Genomic DNA, 14,955 nt, shown 5'->3' with positions numbered 1-14,955 from the left:
CTTCTCCCAAGGGGTCAATACTTACTGAGTTTGAAGATCAGGGAAAATGTAACTTTTTTTTTTGTCTTCTGGGAAACGTAAGTATCTTCTGTAGCATTTGAAGGGCAGTACTAAATGGGAAAAATATATATATTTAGGCGAAATTTTTAAAGTACGCACCTCCATTCTGTTCAAAAGTTTTCACCCTCCAGCTCTTACTGCATCGTTTTTCCTTTTGGAGCATCAGTACGCATTTGAACCTTCTGTAATAGTTGCATATGAGTCCCAAAGTTGTTCTCAGTGTGAAGAAATTGTTTTTGAAGAACAGTGGGCAAACAGAACAACTGTCACTAAAATAAAAAACAGCTGTGGATCATTCAGGTAACAACACTGTATTAAGAATCAAGTGTATGTAAACTTTTGAACAGGGTAATTTATAAAAATGGCCCTGTTATTTTCTCTTGTGGACTATATGTAAACGTCTTTTATGTTGAAATATCTTATTCAGGTCAGTACTAAATAAAAAAATAACATGCATTTTGTATGATCCCTCTTATTTTGGTAAAATAACATTTTGCAAATTCTGCAAGATGTGTAAACCTTTGACCTGAACTGTATAGCTTGTTTATTGAAAATGTTTTTTTTTCTTTTTGCTAGATAAGAACCTTATTCCTCAGATGGGATCATGTAGAGCCCTTTGAAGCTGCACTGAAACTGTTTTAAGCTTTAATCCATTGAGCACCATTGAAGTCCACTATATGGAGAAAAATTCTGTAATGTTTTCCTTAAAAACTTAGTTAATTTGAGACTGAAGAAGGAAAGACATGAACATCTTGGATGGCATTGGGGAAGTTATCAGGAAATTGTTCTTCTGAAAGTGGAGTCATTCTTTAAAGCCTGCCCTTGAATACCTGTATAACAATTGAGAAGAAACAACTCCAATCTAAGATTTGAAATGAGTCTGTAATTTGCCAGTTCACTAGGATCTAGTTGTGGTTTCACAATAAGAGGCTTAGTAACTGCCAGCTTGAAGAGTTTTGGGATGTAACCTAGAAATAATGAGAAATTAGTAATATTGAGAAGCGTTTTTTTCTGCTATATGTAACAACTCTTTCAGTAATTTAGTAATAAACATGCTGTTCATAAATAACTAGTCTTGCTTTAAAATGAATAACCAAACAAAATAGCTTTCAAAATGCTTTATGTACAAGGTACACACAAGTAGGGACCAAAACAGTAATTTACACATCAGTGCATCTGCTTACAAGACAGGATTTCACTTACAACAATAAATTCGGTGGAACCACATAGGAACATTCAAGCTGTCAAAAGTAACAACACGGAAATAGATACATTAAGACAAAAGAAACCATCTTGCCACCATGCCAAATTATAGCGCAAGAAAATATATTCTATGCAAACTGTTCTTCAAAGACCTTTGTAACCACGTATGACAAAAAAAAAAAAAACCTGAACAAAACACAGACCTGCCCAAAGACACGCTAGTCCTATGAATTCTGTATTCACAGTTAATCTACTGGATTACTTTACAACTCAACTAGAGCGCAGGACTGTAAAGAAAATTTTCTTGGCAGGATTGTGGCATGGTTCTCTTTGATAACGTATAACTTCTTTTTTCTAATTTGTCCATAAATTATTCATCCTACCTCATGGACTGCTTGTCTTAAGCAGGTTTACTCCAGTAAGGCACAGTGACTAAACAAATATCCATAGACATTTGCAGCTGCACTCAAATAAAAAAAAGTTTAAAAATTAAGACTGTACTTTTCAGGATGATTCACAAATGAACAATATGCTATTGTGCCCTCATGCGGACGCTGATATGGATAGTTACAACAACAGATCGATTTTAAAGCGACTGTTTTACAGTAGCACGTTTGATGGAACAAATAGCCTCATGAAATGAGCAGAACAAAATTATGTAAATGATTTATGCACACTTGTTCAGCTCCAATTATTTTTGATGTAAATCACCACATTCAGCTGACACATGAAATGATTTTATAAATACTTTGCACAAAGTCATTCAGCATGAATAGGCCTGATAACAATGACACTGACGAAACAAATGGGTTAGCAAGGACATTTATACCCAAATAAAGGCCCTAAACGGGTTTGAACTCATCAGAACGTTACGCAGCAGGGAAAATAATGCTATTGAGTAAATTTGCAGCTTTTAATTCCGGCCAATCGTTCGTCTGTATATTGTGCTGTCGTCTCTTAAAGCTTTCTGTCAGCGATGCATGAATTACAGAACACGAGCGAAAGAGTTTCGACCGATTCGCGCAAGTCCAGCCGGTTTCCTCACACTGCTTGCGTGGTGCTGTGAGTATGAAATGGTTCATCATGTACCTCCACTGCTTCTTTGTATCACCAAGTTATTCAGATTCTTTCCTGGAGCCAATGAGCCAATCAGATTTGAGGGGCGTGGTCCATGCAGAGGCTCAGGAGAAGCCATCAGAACTACCATGGGGACGGAGGAGGAGGGTGGGATGGAGGGGAGGAGCTTGCATATTGGGCTGTAAGCTGGCATGTGCTGGATCTGAGTAGGAGTTTAACCATCATCCTCGTTGTCCTGCTCCAGTTTGTCTTCGGTCAGTATCTCTGGGGGTCTGAAACACTCCACAAAGAAGTTGACCAGCGACTGACTCAGATGTAGCTGCGAGTCTCTCGAGTGGAGGAAGTGGCCTTCATCTGGGTAGATCTGACAAACAAACAAAGCACTCATTCAACTCGAGTACCAATCATTTTACTACAGTAATATGACTGATTTATGAATATGTGTGTGTGAGAAAGAGAGAGAACATCCTGACAACATAATGGTTCAATATTTATTACTTATAATTGTGTTTCTGGTATTTGGATATGTGGTTGCTAGGGTGTCTGAGTGTTTTTAGCATGTTGCCAAGGTGTGAATGTTTTAACATGTTACTATGTGGTTACTAAAGGTTTCTGAGTGTTTTTAGGGTGTTGTTAAGGGTGTTTAAGTGTTTTTAGCATGTTATGCGGTTGCTAACGGTTTTTGAGTGTTTTTAGCATGTTGCTATGCGGTTGCTAAGGGTGTCTGAGTGTTTTTAGAATGTTACTATGCGGTTGCTAGGGTGTCCGGGTGTTTTAACATGTTACATCCGGTTGTTAAGGGTGTCTTGAGTGTTTCTAGCATGTTGCTATGCGGTTGCTAGGGTGTCCGAGTGTTTTAACATGTTACATGCGGTTGCTGAGGGTGTCTGAGTGTTTTTAGCATGTTGCTAGGGTGTTCAAGTGTTTTAACACGTTACATGCAGTTGTTAAGGGTGTCTGAGTGTTTCTAGCATGTTGTTATGCAGTTGTTAAGAGTGTCTGAGTGTTTCTAGCATGTTGCTATGCGGTTGCTAAGGGTGTCTGAGTGTTTTTAGAATGTTACTATGCGGTTGCTAGGGTGTCCGGGTGTTTTAACATGTTCCAATGCGGTTGCTGCGGGTGTCTGAGTGTTTTTAGCATGTTGCTAGGGTGTTCAAGTGTTTTAACACGTTACATGCGGTTGTTAAGGGTGTCTGAGTGTTTCTAGCATGTTGTTATGCAGTGTTTTAACAATCAGACACCCTTATGCAGTTGTTAAGAGTGTCTGAGTGTTTCTAGCATGTTGCTATGCAGTTGCTAAGGATGTCTGAGTGTTTTTAGAATGTTACTATGCGGTTGCTAGGGTGTCCGGGTGTTTTAACATGTTCCATGCGGTTGCTGAGGGTGTCTGAGTGTTTTTAGCATGTTGCTAGGGTGTTCAGGTGTTTTAACACGTTACATGCGGTTGTTAAGGGTGTCTGAGTGTTTCTAGCATGTTGTTATGCAGTGTTTTAACAATCAGACACCCTTATGCAGTTGTTAAGAGTGTCTGAGTGTTTCTAGCATGTTGCTATGCAGTTGCTAAGGATGTCTGAGTGTTTTTAACGTGTTGCTAGGGTGTCCCAGTGTTTTTAGAATGTTACTATGTGGTTGCTAGGGTGTCCGAGTGTTTTAACATGTTACATGCGGTTGTTAAGGGTGTCTGATTGTTTCTAGCATGTTGCTATGTGGTTGCTAAGGGTGTCTGAGTGTTTTAGCATGTTGCTATGTGGTTGCTGAGTGTTTTTAACATGTTGCTAGAGTGTCTCAGTGGTTTTAGAATGTTACTATGCGGTTGCTAGGGTGTCCGAGTGTTTTAAAATGTTACATGCGGTTCTTAAGGGTCTCTGAGTGTTTTTAGCATGTTGCTAAGGTGTCTGAGTGTTTTTAGCATGTTGCTAGGGTGTCTCAGTGTTTTTAGAATGTTACTATGTGGTTACTAGGGTGTCCGAGTGTTTTAACATGTTACATGCAGTTGTTGAGTTTTTATTTATTTATTTATTTTTTTAAAGATTTATTTTTTGGCATTTTTGCCTTTATTATGATAGGACAGATCAGACATGACAGGAAGCGAAGTGGGAGAGAGATGGGGGGCAGGATCGGGAAAGGTCCTCAAGTCGGGATTCAAACACGGGACGCCTGGAGCGCAAAGGCACTTTATGTCGACACGCTGCCCACAAGGCTATCGGCGCCGACGTTGAGGGGGTTTGGGTGTTTCTAGCATGTTGCTATGTGGTTCCTAAGGGTGTATGAGTGTTTTAGTGTGTTGCTAAGGTGTCTGTGTTTTTAGAATGTTACTATGCGGTTGCTAGGGTGTCTGAGTGTTTTAACATGTTACATGCGGTTGTTGAGGGCGTTTGAGTGTTTCTAGCATGTTGCTATGTGGTTGCTAGGGTGTCTGAGTGTTTTAACATGTTACATCCAGTTGTTAAGGGTGATTGAGTGTTTCTAGCATGTTGCTATGTGGTGGCTAAGGGTGTATGAGTGTTGCTAAGGTGTCTCAGTGTTTTTAGAATGTTACTATGCAGTTGATTGGGTGTCTGAGTGTTTTAACATGTTACATGCGGTTGTTGAGGGGGTTTGAGTGTTTCTAGCATGTCGTTATGCAGTTGCTAAGGGTGTTTGAGTGTTTTTAGCATGTTGCTAAGGTGTCTCAGTGTTTTTAGAATGTTACTATGTGGTTGCTAGGATGTCTGAGTGTTTTAACATGTTACATCCAGTTGTTAAGGGTGTCTGAGTTTTTCTAGCATGTTGCTATGCAGTTGCTAAGGGTGTTTGAGTGTTTTTAACGTGTTGCTAGGGTGTCCGAGTGTTTTAACATGTTACATGCGGTTGTTAAGGGTGTCTGAGTGTTTTAGCATGTTGCTAAGAGTTTATGAGTGCTTTTTAGCATGTTAATATGTGGTTGTTAAGGATGTCTGGGTGTTTATAGCATGTTGCTAGGGTGTCCGAGTGTTTTAACATGTTACTTTGTGGTTGTTAATAATGTCTGAGTGTTTTTAGCACGTTGCTAGGGTGTCAAAGTGTTTTTAGAATGTTACTATGCAGGTGCTAGGGTGTCCAAGCCATGGTTTCATAGACAAGGCTTAACCTAAGCCAGGATTAGGCCATAATTCAATTAAGACATTAAGTCATTTTTATAAACATGTCTTAGACAAAACATTACTGGTGTGCATCATGAGACAAAACAAAGGCACTGATATATTTTAAGAAACAGCTCAGACTTACATTTTAGTGTAGGACTAGGTTTAAGCCTCGTCTATGAAACCAGGGGTTTCATCAGCTCTTACCTGTAATGTATAATTAGCCTTCTCATTTATCAGGTGGGTGATAAATTTGGCTGTGTGCTGAAAATGGACTTTCTCTGTGTGAACAGAAAAAAATGTTACACACAATCCAGTTTTTAGTTAAACGAATGAAAGAAAAGCACGTATTTAAAAAATAAAGAAATTAAGCACAAGAAGCGACACTTTGTTTAAATCAAGCATTACCGTCAGCCGTCGGGTGAATTATCAGGAGTTTTTTGTCCCTCAGTTGCTCCATGTGATCTGTTAAACGCGCCATCTGAAAAAATACAAGCCCATATGTAACAGACAGCATTGGAGAGATTATTTAAAATATGTAGTCTGTTACTGATTACAAATTACATGTTGAAAATTGCAGTCACTAATATAATCAAGATTACTCCTTTTAGGTAATGTTTTCTGACTACTTTTGGATTACATTTAGATTACTTTTAACAACCTTTTTATAGGTTTAATGGGAATATTGTTATAAAAAAAGATAAATAAAATGCATGACCATTAATTGACATCAGAGAACTTGCAAATGTGTTGAAATTACTGAAATATTAACTTTTAATCAGGGAGACTTCAAGTAGATATATTCGGTCACAGTAGTTTAACAAAAAAATTTGAAAATCCTTGCATCACATGAACAAAACTTAAAAATAATTTTTTTTTTGAAAGATTTAGGGAGAATCAATAAATTCTGAATAGTTTACTGTCATTGTGTAAATAATTTGTAAGCATATAATCCAAAAAAGTAACTATAATTTGATTTGATTATTATTTAAGCTGACCATCAACCATTTTATGCCAGTGTACATTACCTCATATTCTCTCTTACTGGACTGCGGTGATCCTAAATAGCGTTCAGAAAATGCAGAAGCTGCGGGACAGATAATCATGAGTAACATTTAAATAAGCTCATTGTCTTTATTCTAATAAATGCACGACAGGCGTGTCTGATTAAACATTAGATATGACATCATACCGTATAAAGAGAAGTCAGTGATGGGGGAGACGGCCGTTCCACACTTAATTTTGAATTTATACATATTTGGATTTTCATCCGAGCGTAACAGTCGGCTCGCCAAATATCCTCCATATGCCTGAACAGACAAAACAGGTTATTAGTGATGCATGAACATACTGTAAATGATGCCGAACGATACAATCATACATCACATGGAACAATTTCATAAAGAGAGAATTCTGAAAACATTAATATGAATTCAGCAATACAGACCTCCTGAAGACAACTGACTCTTTTTACTGTCTTAAAGGAAACCCTGGGTATTAAGAAATGTATGGCTTAATATAATATAAATGATGTGTCTTAATGAAATATGTAGTAGAAAACCCATCAAATATCTGTTACTTTTCAAAAATCCACATTGTTTTATACATATTTTGGACTATAGGGGCACCATTATTTTTTAATTTTTTAAGTTTTGTAATCAGTAACAGACTACATATTTTAAATAATCTCTCCAATGCTGTCTGTTACATATGGGCTTGTATTTTTTCAGATGGCGCATTTAACAGATCTAGCATTTCTTGTCTCTGCCGTTTGTAAGCTCTTTCATTAGCTGTGGTCTACTAAAAGCCTCAAAAGCATCAGGGCTGAAGTGGAAAGAACAAAGATGCAGGTCTTTAGGAAGTTTTATTCGTCCACAAGCATCTTCCCATTCTTTTCTCCACTTCTTGTCGCTAGAAAAGCAGTGAAGATGACCTTCAACTGAAAATTACAACCAAAAGCAGCACAATGCGGCATAGTATCAGTATTTAATTTATTCCAAGTTGTGTTGTGGTAAAAATAGCAAATGTTAGTGCTAGTAGCTCACCGAGTGCAACCATTTCACGTAACTGAAATAATGGTGTCCGCCATCATATAAAATATGTATAAAACGATGTATAAAAGGATGTGTACTACATATTTCAGTAAGAGACATTATTTACGTAATATTAAGCTATTCAAGTCTTAATACTCGGGGTTAATGTGTTTCTAGATTTATTTTGAATGACTCATCATTGAATGTTATTAGGGGTTGACCGATATGTGTTTTTCAGGGCTGATGCCGATTATTACAGATCAGGTAGACCAATAACTGATATTTATTAAATCAGTTTTGAAAATGATAGATGACGATAATTAATAGTATTATAGTAAGAGTTATTATAGTATTTACAGTATATTTAGAGTAAACTAAAACTATTTTTGATCATTGAAATATAGCTCAAATAAGATTTCAATATAAATTAAAAAGTTTTTTATAAAATTCAAAAAACTTTGAAATAATAAAAATCTTAAATAAAATTAACTTAATAAAATAAATTAAACCTAAATAGTAACATACATATTATAATGAAAACTGAGGATATAAAATTGAAAGCTAATTCAAAACTACAGTAATATATAAATGAAAGCATTTTGTCATGCTACCTCACTGCTTCTTGGAGTCATACACCTTGCAAAATGTTAATTATTTTACCAAAATAAGAGGGATCGTACAAAATGCATGCTATTTTTTATTTAGTACTGACCTGAATAAGATATTTAACATAAAAGATGTTTACATATAGTCCACAAGAGAAAATAATGGTGAATTTATAAAAATGACACCGTTCAAAAGTTTACAAACACTTGATTCTTAATACTGTTGTTACCTGAATGATCCACAGCTGTGTTTTTTTTTTTTTTTTGTGTAGAGTTGTTTATGAGCCCCTTGTTTGTCCTGAACAGTTAAACTGCCTGCTGTTCTTCAGAAAAATCCATCAGGTCCCACAAATTCTTTGGTATTCCAGCATTTTTGTGTATTTGAACCCTTTCCAACAATTTTTTTTTTTTCATTTCGTACTGCACTCCAGAAGCTACAGAAGATACATTCCCAGAAGACAAAATAAGTTAAAAGTACCCTTATCTTCAAATTCAAAAAGTTTTCACCCCTGGCTCCAAATGCATCGTTTTTCCTTCTGGAGCATCAGTGAGTTTTGAACCTCCTGTAATAGTTGCATGTCCTTCAGTTGTTCTCAGTGTAAAAGATTGAGCTTATAATCATATAGTCATTGTTAAAAGGGTTCAAATACAAAAAAAAAAAAAAATGCTGAAAAAACAAATAATTTGTGGGACCTGAAGGACTGAAGGGAACCGTTCAGGACAAACAAGGGACTCATAAACAACTATCACTAAACAAAACAAAAACACAGCTGTGGATCATTCAGGTAACAACACAGTATTAGGATATTATTAAACTATTATTATAACTATTATTATTATTATTATTTTTTGTTGACCCTATGCAAACGTCTTTTACTTGAAATATCTTATTCAGGTCAGTACTAAATAAAATATATCAAGCATTTTGTATGATCTCTCTTATTTTGGTAAAATTATTCACATTTTTCAGATTCTGCAAGGTGTATGTAAACTCATGTAAACTACAACTGTACACTATTTGTAGTCATTCATTCCCCAACAGTCACCAAGCAAACTCACCTTTCCATAAACTCCAATTCTTGAGCTGTCAATATATGATAGCTGTGATATCACTCTGCAAAGAATCAAAGAAGAGATATAAGAGTGAAGTAAAGTGTTCTTTCAGCACTGCTGCAGCTTTAGTTTCCGTGTAGTGGATGATCTTACCTCAGAGCTTCCAGCTGGTCTCTCTCCTCAAACTCTCCTAGTTTCTTCTTGACACGGTGGAGGAGGTTTGTGCCCTGAAAGCCACTGCCACGGCCGTCCAGACGCATGACTATGGTGTTGAAGGAGCTGACCAGCACTGTGGTCCAGTCCACCTGGAACTGCTCCGTCACCATCTGACCACCGGGGGTGCCGTCCCTACCAGAGAGAATCAAAAGCGTCAGAACCATGCTGGAGGGACATCTGATCAAATAAATGTCTCGAAACAGTATTACAATAAATTCACTGTATCAAAACTAAGTGTCTGTTTTTTTATTTCATTCACTGGGTGAATGATATGATCACATTTCACCCCCAATACACCCCCAAAAAATAATAATAAAGAAATCAGATTTAGAAAAATCTTAATTTGTGCTCTGAAGATCAACAAAGGTTATTCTCTGTGATTGAATCACTTACACCAGCAGCAGTAATGGGTAGTGAGACGTTTCTATAAACCCTGCTGGCTTCAGGATCTGCATGTTGAGACCTGTGCAAATGATGGTAAAGTTACTGTGCTTTGAAAATCATCAGCTTCATGAAAACTGTTTGCTGTAAGATACTCACAGTAATCATCTATGTTGATCTTTTTGTACTCTATTTTGGGCATCTGCGTGTTGTTCACGGTGGTGTTTAACTGCTCATTGAGCTCCACATCCAGCAGCTCTGAGGGAAATAGAGTAAAGCACATACAGTAGATGGTCAGAGAGGTATATTTAGCTACTACAAAATACACACTAGTTTGGGGTCTGTAAGATTTTTGAAGGTTTCTTATGCTCACCAAAGCTGCATTTACACTACCAGTCTTTAGATTTTTTGTTTTTTAAAGATGTCTCTACTCTCTATTGCTCAGCAAGCCTGCATTTATTTGATCCAAAGTACAGAAAAAACAGTAAAATTGTAAAATATTTTTTACTATTTAAAATAACTGTTTTCTATTTGAATATATTTGAATGTATTCCTGTAATCAAATCTAAATTTTCAGCATCATCATTCCAGTTTTCAGTGTCACGTGATCCTTCAGAAATCATTTGATTTGCTGTTTAAGAAAATTTTTTTTCCTCATGATAGAAATGAATACTTTTATTTAGCAAGGATGCTTTAAATTGATCAAAAGTGATGATAAAGACATTTATAATGTTACAAAAGATTTCTATGCTTCTCTTCTGAACTTTCCATTCATCAAAGAAACCTGAAAAAATTCTACTCAGCTGTTTTCAACATAATAATAATAATAATAATAATAATAATAATAATACTACATGTTTTTTTGAGCAGCAAATCAGAATATTAGAAAGATTTCTGAAGGATCACGTGACTGATGATGCTAAAAACTCTTTGAAATCACAGGAATAAATAACATTTTAAAAAATATTAAAATAGAAATTTGTTATTTTAAATAGTAAAAATAGTTAAAATTGTTACTGTTTTGATGTATTTTGGATCAAATAAATGCAGGCTTTTTTAAAGTAAAAAAAATCACTAATATTGTGAAATATTTTTTACAATTAGAAATAACTATTTTCTATTTAAATATATATTAAAATGTAATTTATTCATTACTTCAATCATTACTTCTGTCAAAAAAGCAAAAAACAAAACAAAAAAACTTTAAGTTAAAAACACTTGTGCTTAGAAATATTTTTGTGTAAACCATACTAATGTTTATGAGGATTCTGCGATGAATAGAAAAATATAATTTTTTTAAACAGAAACCTTTTCGTAGAAACGTAAATGTCTTTGCTGTCCCTTTTAAACAACTAAATGCAAAGTTTTGATATATTTACGGTAGGAAATGTACTAAATATCTTCCTGGAACATGATCTTTACTTAATATCCTAATAATTGATTTCCAACAATTACCAGCAGGGGCTAACAAGGTCATGCTAACCAGCTAAACCCTGACCTCTTGGTGTAAAAATACAGTTAATATTAATATGAGCTTCAAAATAAACACTTTTTTTGCTGTGAATCACAACAGTGAGTAGCAAGGGATCAGTCTATTTTGTCTTGCTTCCTCTTTTTCCCCAAGAGGCTGATGATAATCGTTTCTAATTATGCTTGGCACACACCCGTTCTCCATTGTCTTCGGCTCACACTCTTACGGAAGAGAATCCGAGGACATGGTGTTCGAACAATTCATCTGACGCAATTAGATAAATGTTTATCTTACAGTTGTGGTGTTGTAGCGTTTATCTTTAAGCACATTGAACCCCCGAACACCGCTGATAAAGCACATATCTAGGGATTCTATCATGTCCTCTGGGTGAGGAATACCTTTCCAGTAAAACAAGCTCTTGGGTGCGGAGCAGATAAAGTAAATGCGATCGTGTGTCTGTACCTGCTGATAATGTTTAAATGCAGTAACAAACTGAGGACTCACTCTCATACTCTCCGTCTCTGGTGCTGTACACGGCTGTGTGGGGCACACCGGGACCTGCAAGCAAAAAACATAAGAGCTGAAGATTTAGTATCTGACAGCATATATGGGCCATTCTACAGAATTGGTGCAAAGTGCTATTCCACAATCAAAAAACATATTTAAAAAGCGATCAACCCATTTAATCCCTATTGTGACCGTAAAATGTTTTTATTTATAAAGCTCTAAAATCCTTACTGACTGATGTTTTAGTGCACTTCCTGCAAATATAGAAAAAAATAAAAGGTCTCAAATAAATATGTGCAGTTTCACATGATTAGTGCAAATTGTCACATGACCAGAGCAGTTTATTTCCTGTTTGCACCTTGAGAAGATTATGGCTGCATCAAAGCTCCAAAACTAAAGGCTAGTAAAGTATGTTAAACTAAAGATATGACAAAGATTTTTGGTACACATTATCTTTAAGGTGTCTAGTATCAATATATGAATTCACATATATTCAGTTTTGTTATGTGTTGTCATAAAATGAATAAACATGTTGATGGTCACAATAGTGAGCGGTGGGAAAACAGTGAACTTAGGTATACAATATAAATCCAATTGCAGTTGTTAGTGAAAATCAGACTAAAATGTTGCAATGACAAATTATTGCACTAAATTAAAAAAGCAAATGTTAATATAAAAATTTGATGTTAAATTGTACAAAAAAGTAACAATTTTGAAATATGTTGATGGATGCATATTTTTGTCTTTTATCTAAGTGTTCCTATCATTGTTGTATAAGGTTTTTTTTATGCATAATAGTAACCCTAGAATGTGATCAAAGAGTTTAATATATAACAGTTTTTATGACTGCAGAAATATGTTAATTCAGTACCGACAATTGTGACTGACCAAAAACACAATTTTTCACACACTTTTCCCCCCAAAAAATTCAAAAAAACAATTATTGATTATTTCAAAGGGTTACTAATGACACACCATTTGGATATTTTCATGTCTGGGACAATTTTGGGATTAAACGATCAGTAAATGATCAGTAAGCTTGATATATATAAAATCATTATTAGGTACTTTCAATTGTACTTTCAACCCCAATCCCTAAATTTCAACTTATGAAAATGATATTGAAATAATTTTTGCATTTTATTCCATTGTTCACAAAAATATTTATTTTATATTTTCTTGTAAATTATGAAACTTTATTTTAAAAAATGTGTCCCGCATTTTTATGTCACTACCGAAACAATGCATGTTTTAGTCCATTGACTGAGACTGATTTTAATATTTGTGACACTCACATGGCTACAAGGTGAGTAGATAGGCCCAAAAAGTATGAAAAATCTGTGTGTAACTTTAAAGAAAGTCACTACCGAACACCATTTTCTTATAATTAAACACACTTTTTTAGGAGTTTTTCCATAACATTTAGTTTTTGTTTCTGTACAACTGTTCAGAACTGTGCTAGCTAACCATGTGCTGATTAGCATCTTTGAGCTACACTCTTAAAAATAAAGGTACTTCACGATGCCATAGAAGAACCTTTATGGCTCCATAAAGAACCTTTACCATCTGAAGAACCTTTCTGTTTCACAAAAGGTTCTTTGTGGCAAAAGAAGGTTCTTCAGATTATAAAAAGGTAAGAAAGAGATGGTTCTTTGTGGAACCACAAATGGTTCTTCTGTGGCATCGCTGTGAAGAACCTTTTAAAGCACCTTTATTTTTAAGAGTGTAGCTTCAATAGTATCTAAAATTGTAACTACCGAAACAGTCACGTACAGTCAGTAGTGACATCTTTGTTTTTTGGGTGTTATCTCATAAAATTGTCACTACTGTAACAGTCATAACTGAAACATGTTATCAATGTTTTGGTATTGACAAAAGGGAACACATAATCTTTTATTTAGGGGAAATAAACTACATTTTAGTACCGTTATGTAATAGTGTTTTAGTAGTGTTTTAGTATATGGGTTAAAATTCCGTAATGTTATGTGGTTGCTACCAATGCAAAGTTACTAGAAATGTGTACCACAATTTGCATACAAATTTTTTTTTTTTTTTTTTTTTTAAATGTTTCCAACTCTGACTTTGAACCAATTCTGTAGAATGGCCCATATATTCAAGTATTCTCAGAAAAACATGCTGGGCTGTCCTGTGTATTTGAGCATATATATATATATATATTCTGTAAGTTATTATGTTTGTGAAATATTCAATAATTGTAGTAAACTATTTCAGGTAAAATGCATCTTTAACTGGCTCGTAAAAACCCTTTATATGTAGCTGTGTCATAAGTAGGTGATTTTTTGCCAGAACAACCTTCAATCTTGTGACATTAATTAAATGTCTGGTTCCATGCAACATGTAACAAAGCCAAAACCGCACATACACATATACACATATACATGTAATATACTTGGTTAGAATACTAAATGTAAAATAATAATGAATTATTAATAAAATAAAATGTATAGAGGCTTTTTTATATTTATTTATAAAGAAATTTCATGATTAAAAAACTACTTAAAATATAACAGATGAATACAATTAAAATAAAAACTATTAATAGTAATAATAAAAATAAATCAAATTTCAATTATTAAAATCTGTGATACTTTGAAAATTGCCATAAGGACCATTATTTTGCAGTACTTTTTAAAAAGAGTTTCTATTAAACCTGTTGACATATATAATTTTAAAACAAAATATTAAGAAAAGGAAAGGGGGTGAGTGAGGCCAAGTATGGTGACCCATACAAGGAATTTGTGCTCTGCATTTAACCCATCCAAGTGCACACACACAGTAGTGAACACACACACACACCGTGAACACACACCCGGAGCAGTGGGCAGCCATTGCTGCGGCGCCCGGGGAGCAGTTGGGGGATCGGTGCCTTGCTCAAGGGACTCACCTCAGTCGTGGTATTGAGGGTGGAGAGAGTGCTGTACATTCACTCCCCCCACCTACAATCCCTGCCGGACCTGAGACTCGAACTTGCAACCTTTGGGTTACAAGTCCGAATCTCTAACCATTAGGCCACGGCTGCCCCAAGAATAAGTGTACATTACAATTAATACGTTTTTTTTAATTGTTTTTTTTAAGTAAGTCACTTATGCTCTCCAAACCTTCCTTTATTTTTGATAAAAAATAACAGTACAGTAATATTATGAAATATTATTTTATTTTTTTTCCAATTTAATGTCATTTAAAATGTAATTAATTCTTGTGATGACAAAGCTCATCAACATCATTAC

At 35.0% G+C, this 14,955-nt stretch overlaps 1 protein-coding gene across 1 annotated transcript in view; it reads right to left on the bottom strand.

Annotated features, from left to right (window-relative positions):
- Positions 1–1,173: 1,173 nt before the first annotated feature.
- dpp6b (dipeptidyl-peptidase 6b) overlaps positions 1,174–14,955 on the bottom strand; it is a 59,781-nt gene continuing 45,999 nt past the window's right edge. The window contains exons 15-24 of the mRNA XM_073848483.1: positions 11,705–11,758; positions 9,889–9,987; positions 9,742–9,811; positions 9,286–9,480; positions 9,139–9,193; positions 6,634–6,751; positions 6,470–6,528; positions 5,850–5,922; positions 5,649–5,722; positions 1,174–2,704 (exon numbers count right to left, since the gene is read on the bottom strand). Coding sequence (XP_073704584.1) covers positions 2,555–2,704; positions 5,649–5,722; positions 5,850–5,922; positions 6,470–6,528; positions 6,634–6,751; positions 9,139–9,193; positions 9,286–9,480; positions 9,742–9,811; positions 9,889–9,987; positions 11,705–11,758 — 947 coding nt within the window. The 3' untranslated portion in view covers positions 1,174–2,554. The remainder of the gene's footprint in view (positions 2,705–5,648; positions 5,723–5,849; positions 5,923–6,469; positions 6,529–6,633; positions 6,752–9,138; positions 9,194–9,285; positions 9,481–9,741; positions 9,812–9,888; positions 9,988–11,704; positions 11,759–14,955) is intronic.

Source organism: Garra rufa, chromosome 10 (genome assembly GCF_049309525.1).
Source record: "Garra rufa chromosome 10, GarRuf1.0, whole genome shotgun sequence".
Taxonomy (NCBI): Eukaryota; Metazoa; Chordata; class Actinopteri; order Cypriniformes; family Cyprinidae; genus Garra; species Garra rufa.
Note: the sequence above shows the minus strand (reverse complement) of the source record. Positions and strands in the feature narration are given on the sequence as shown.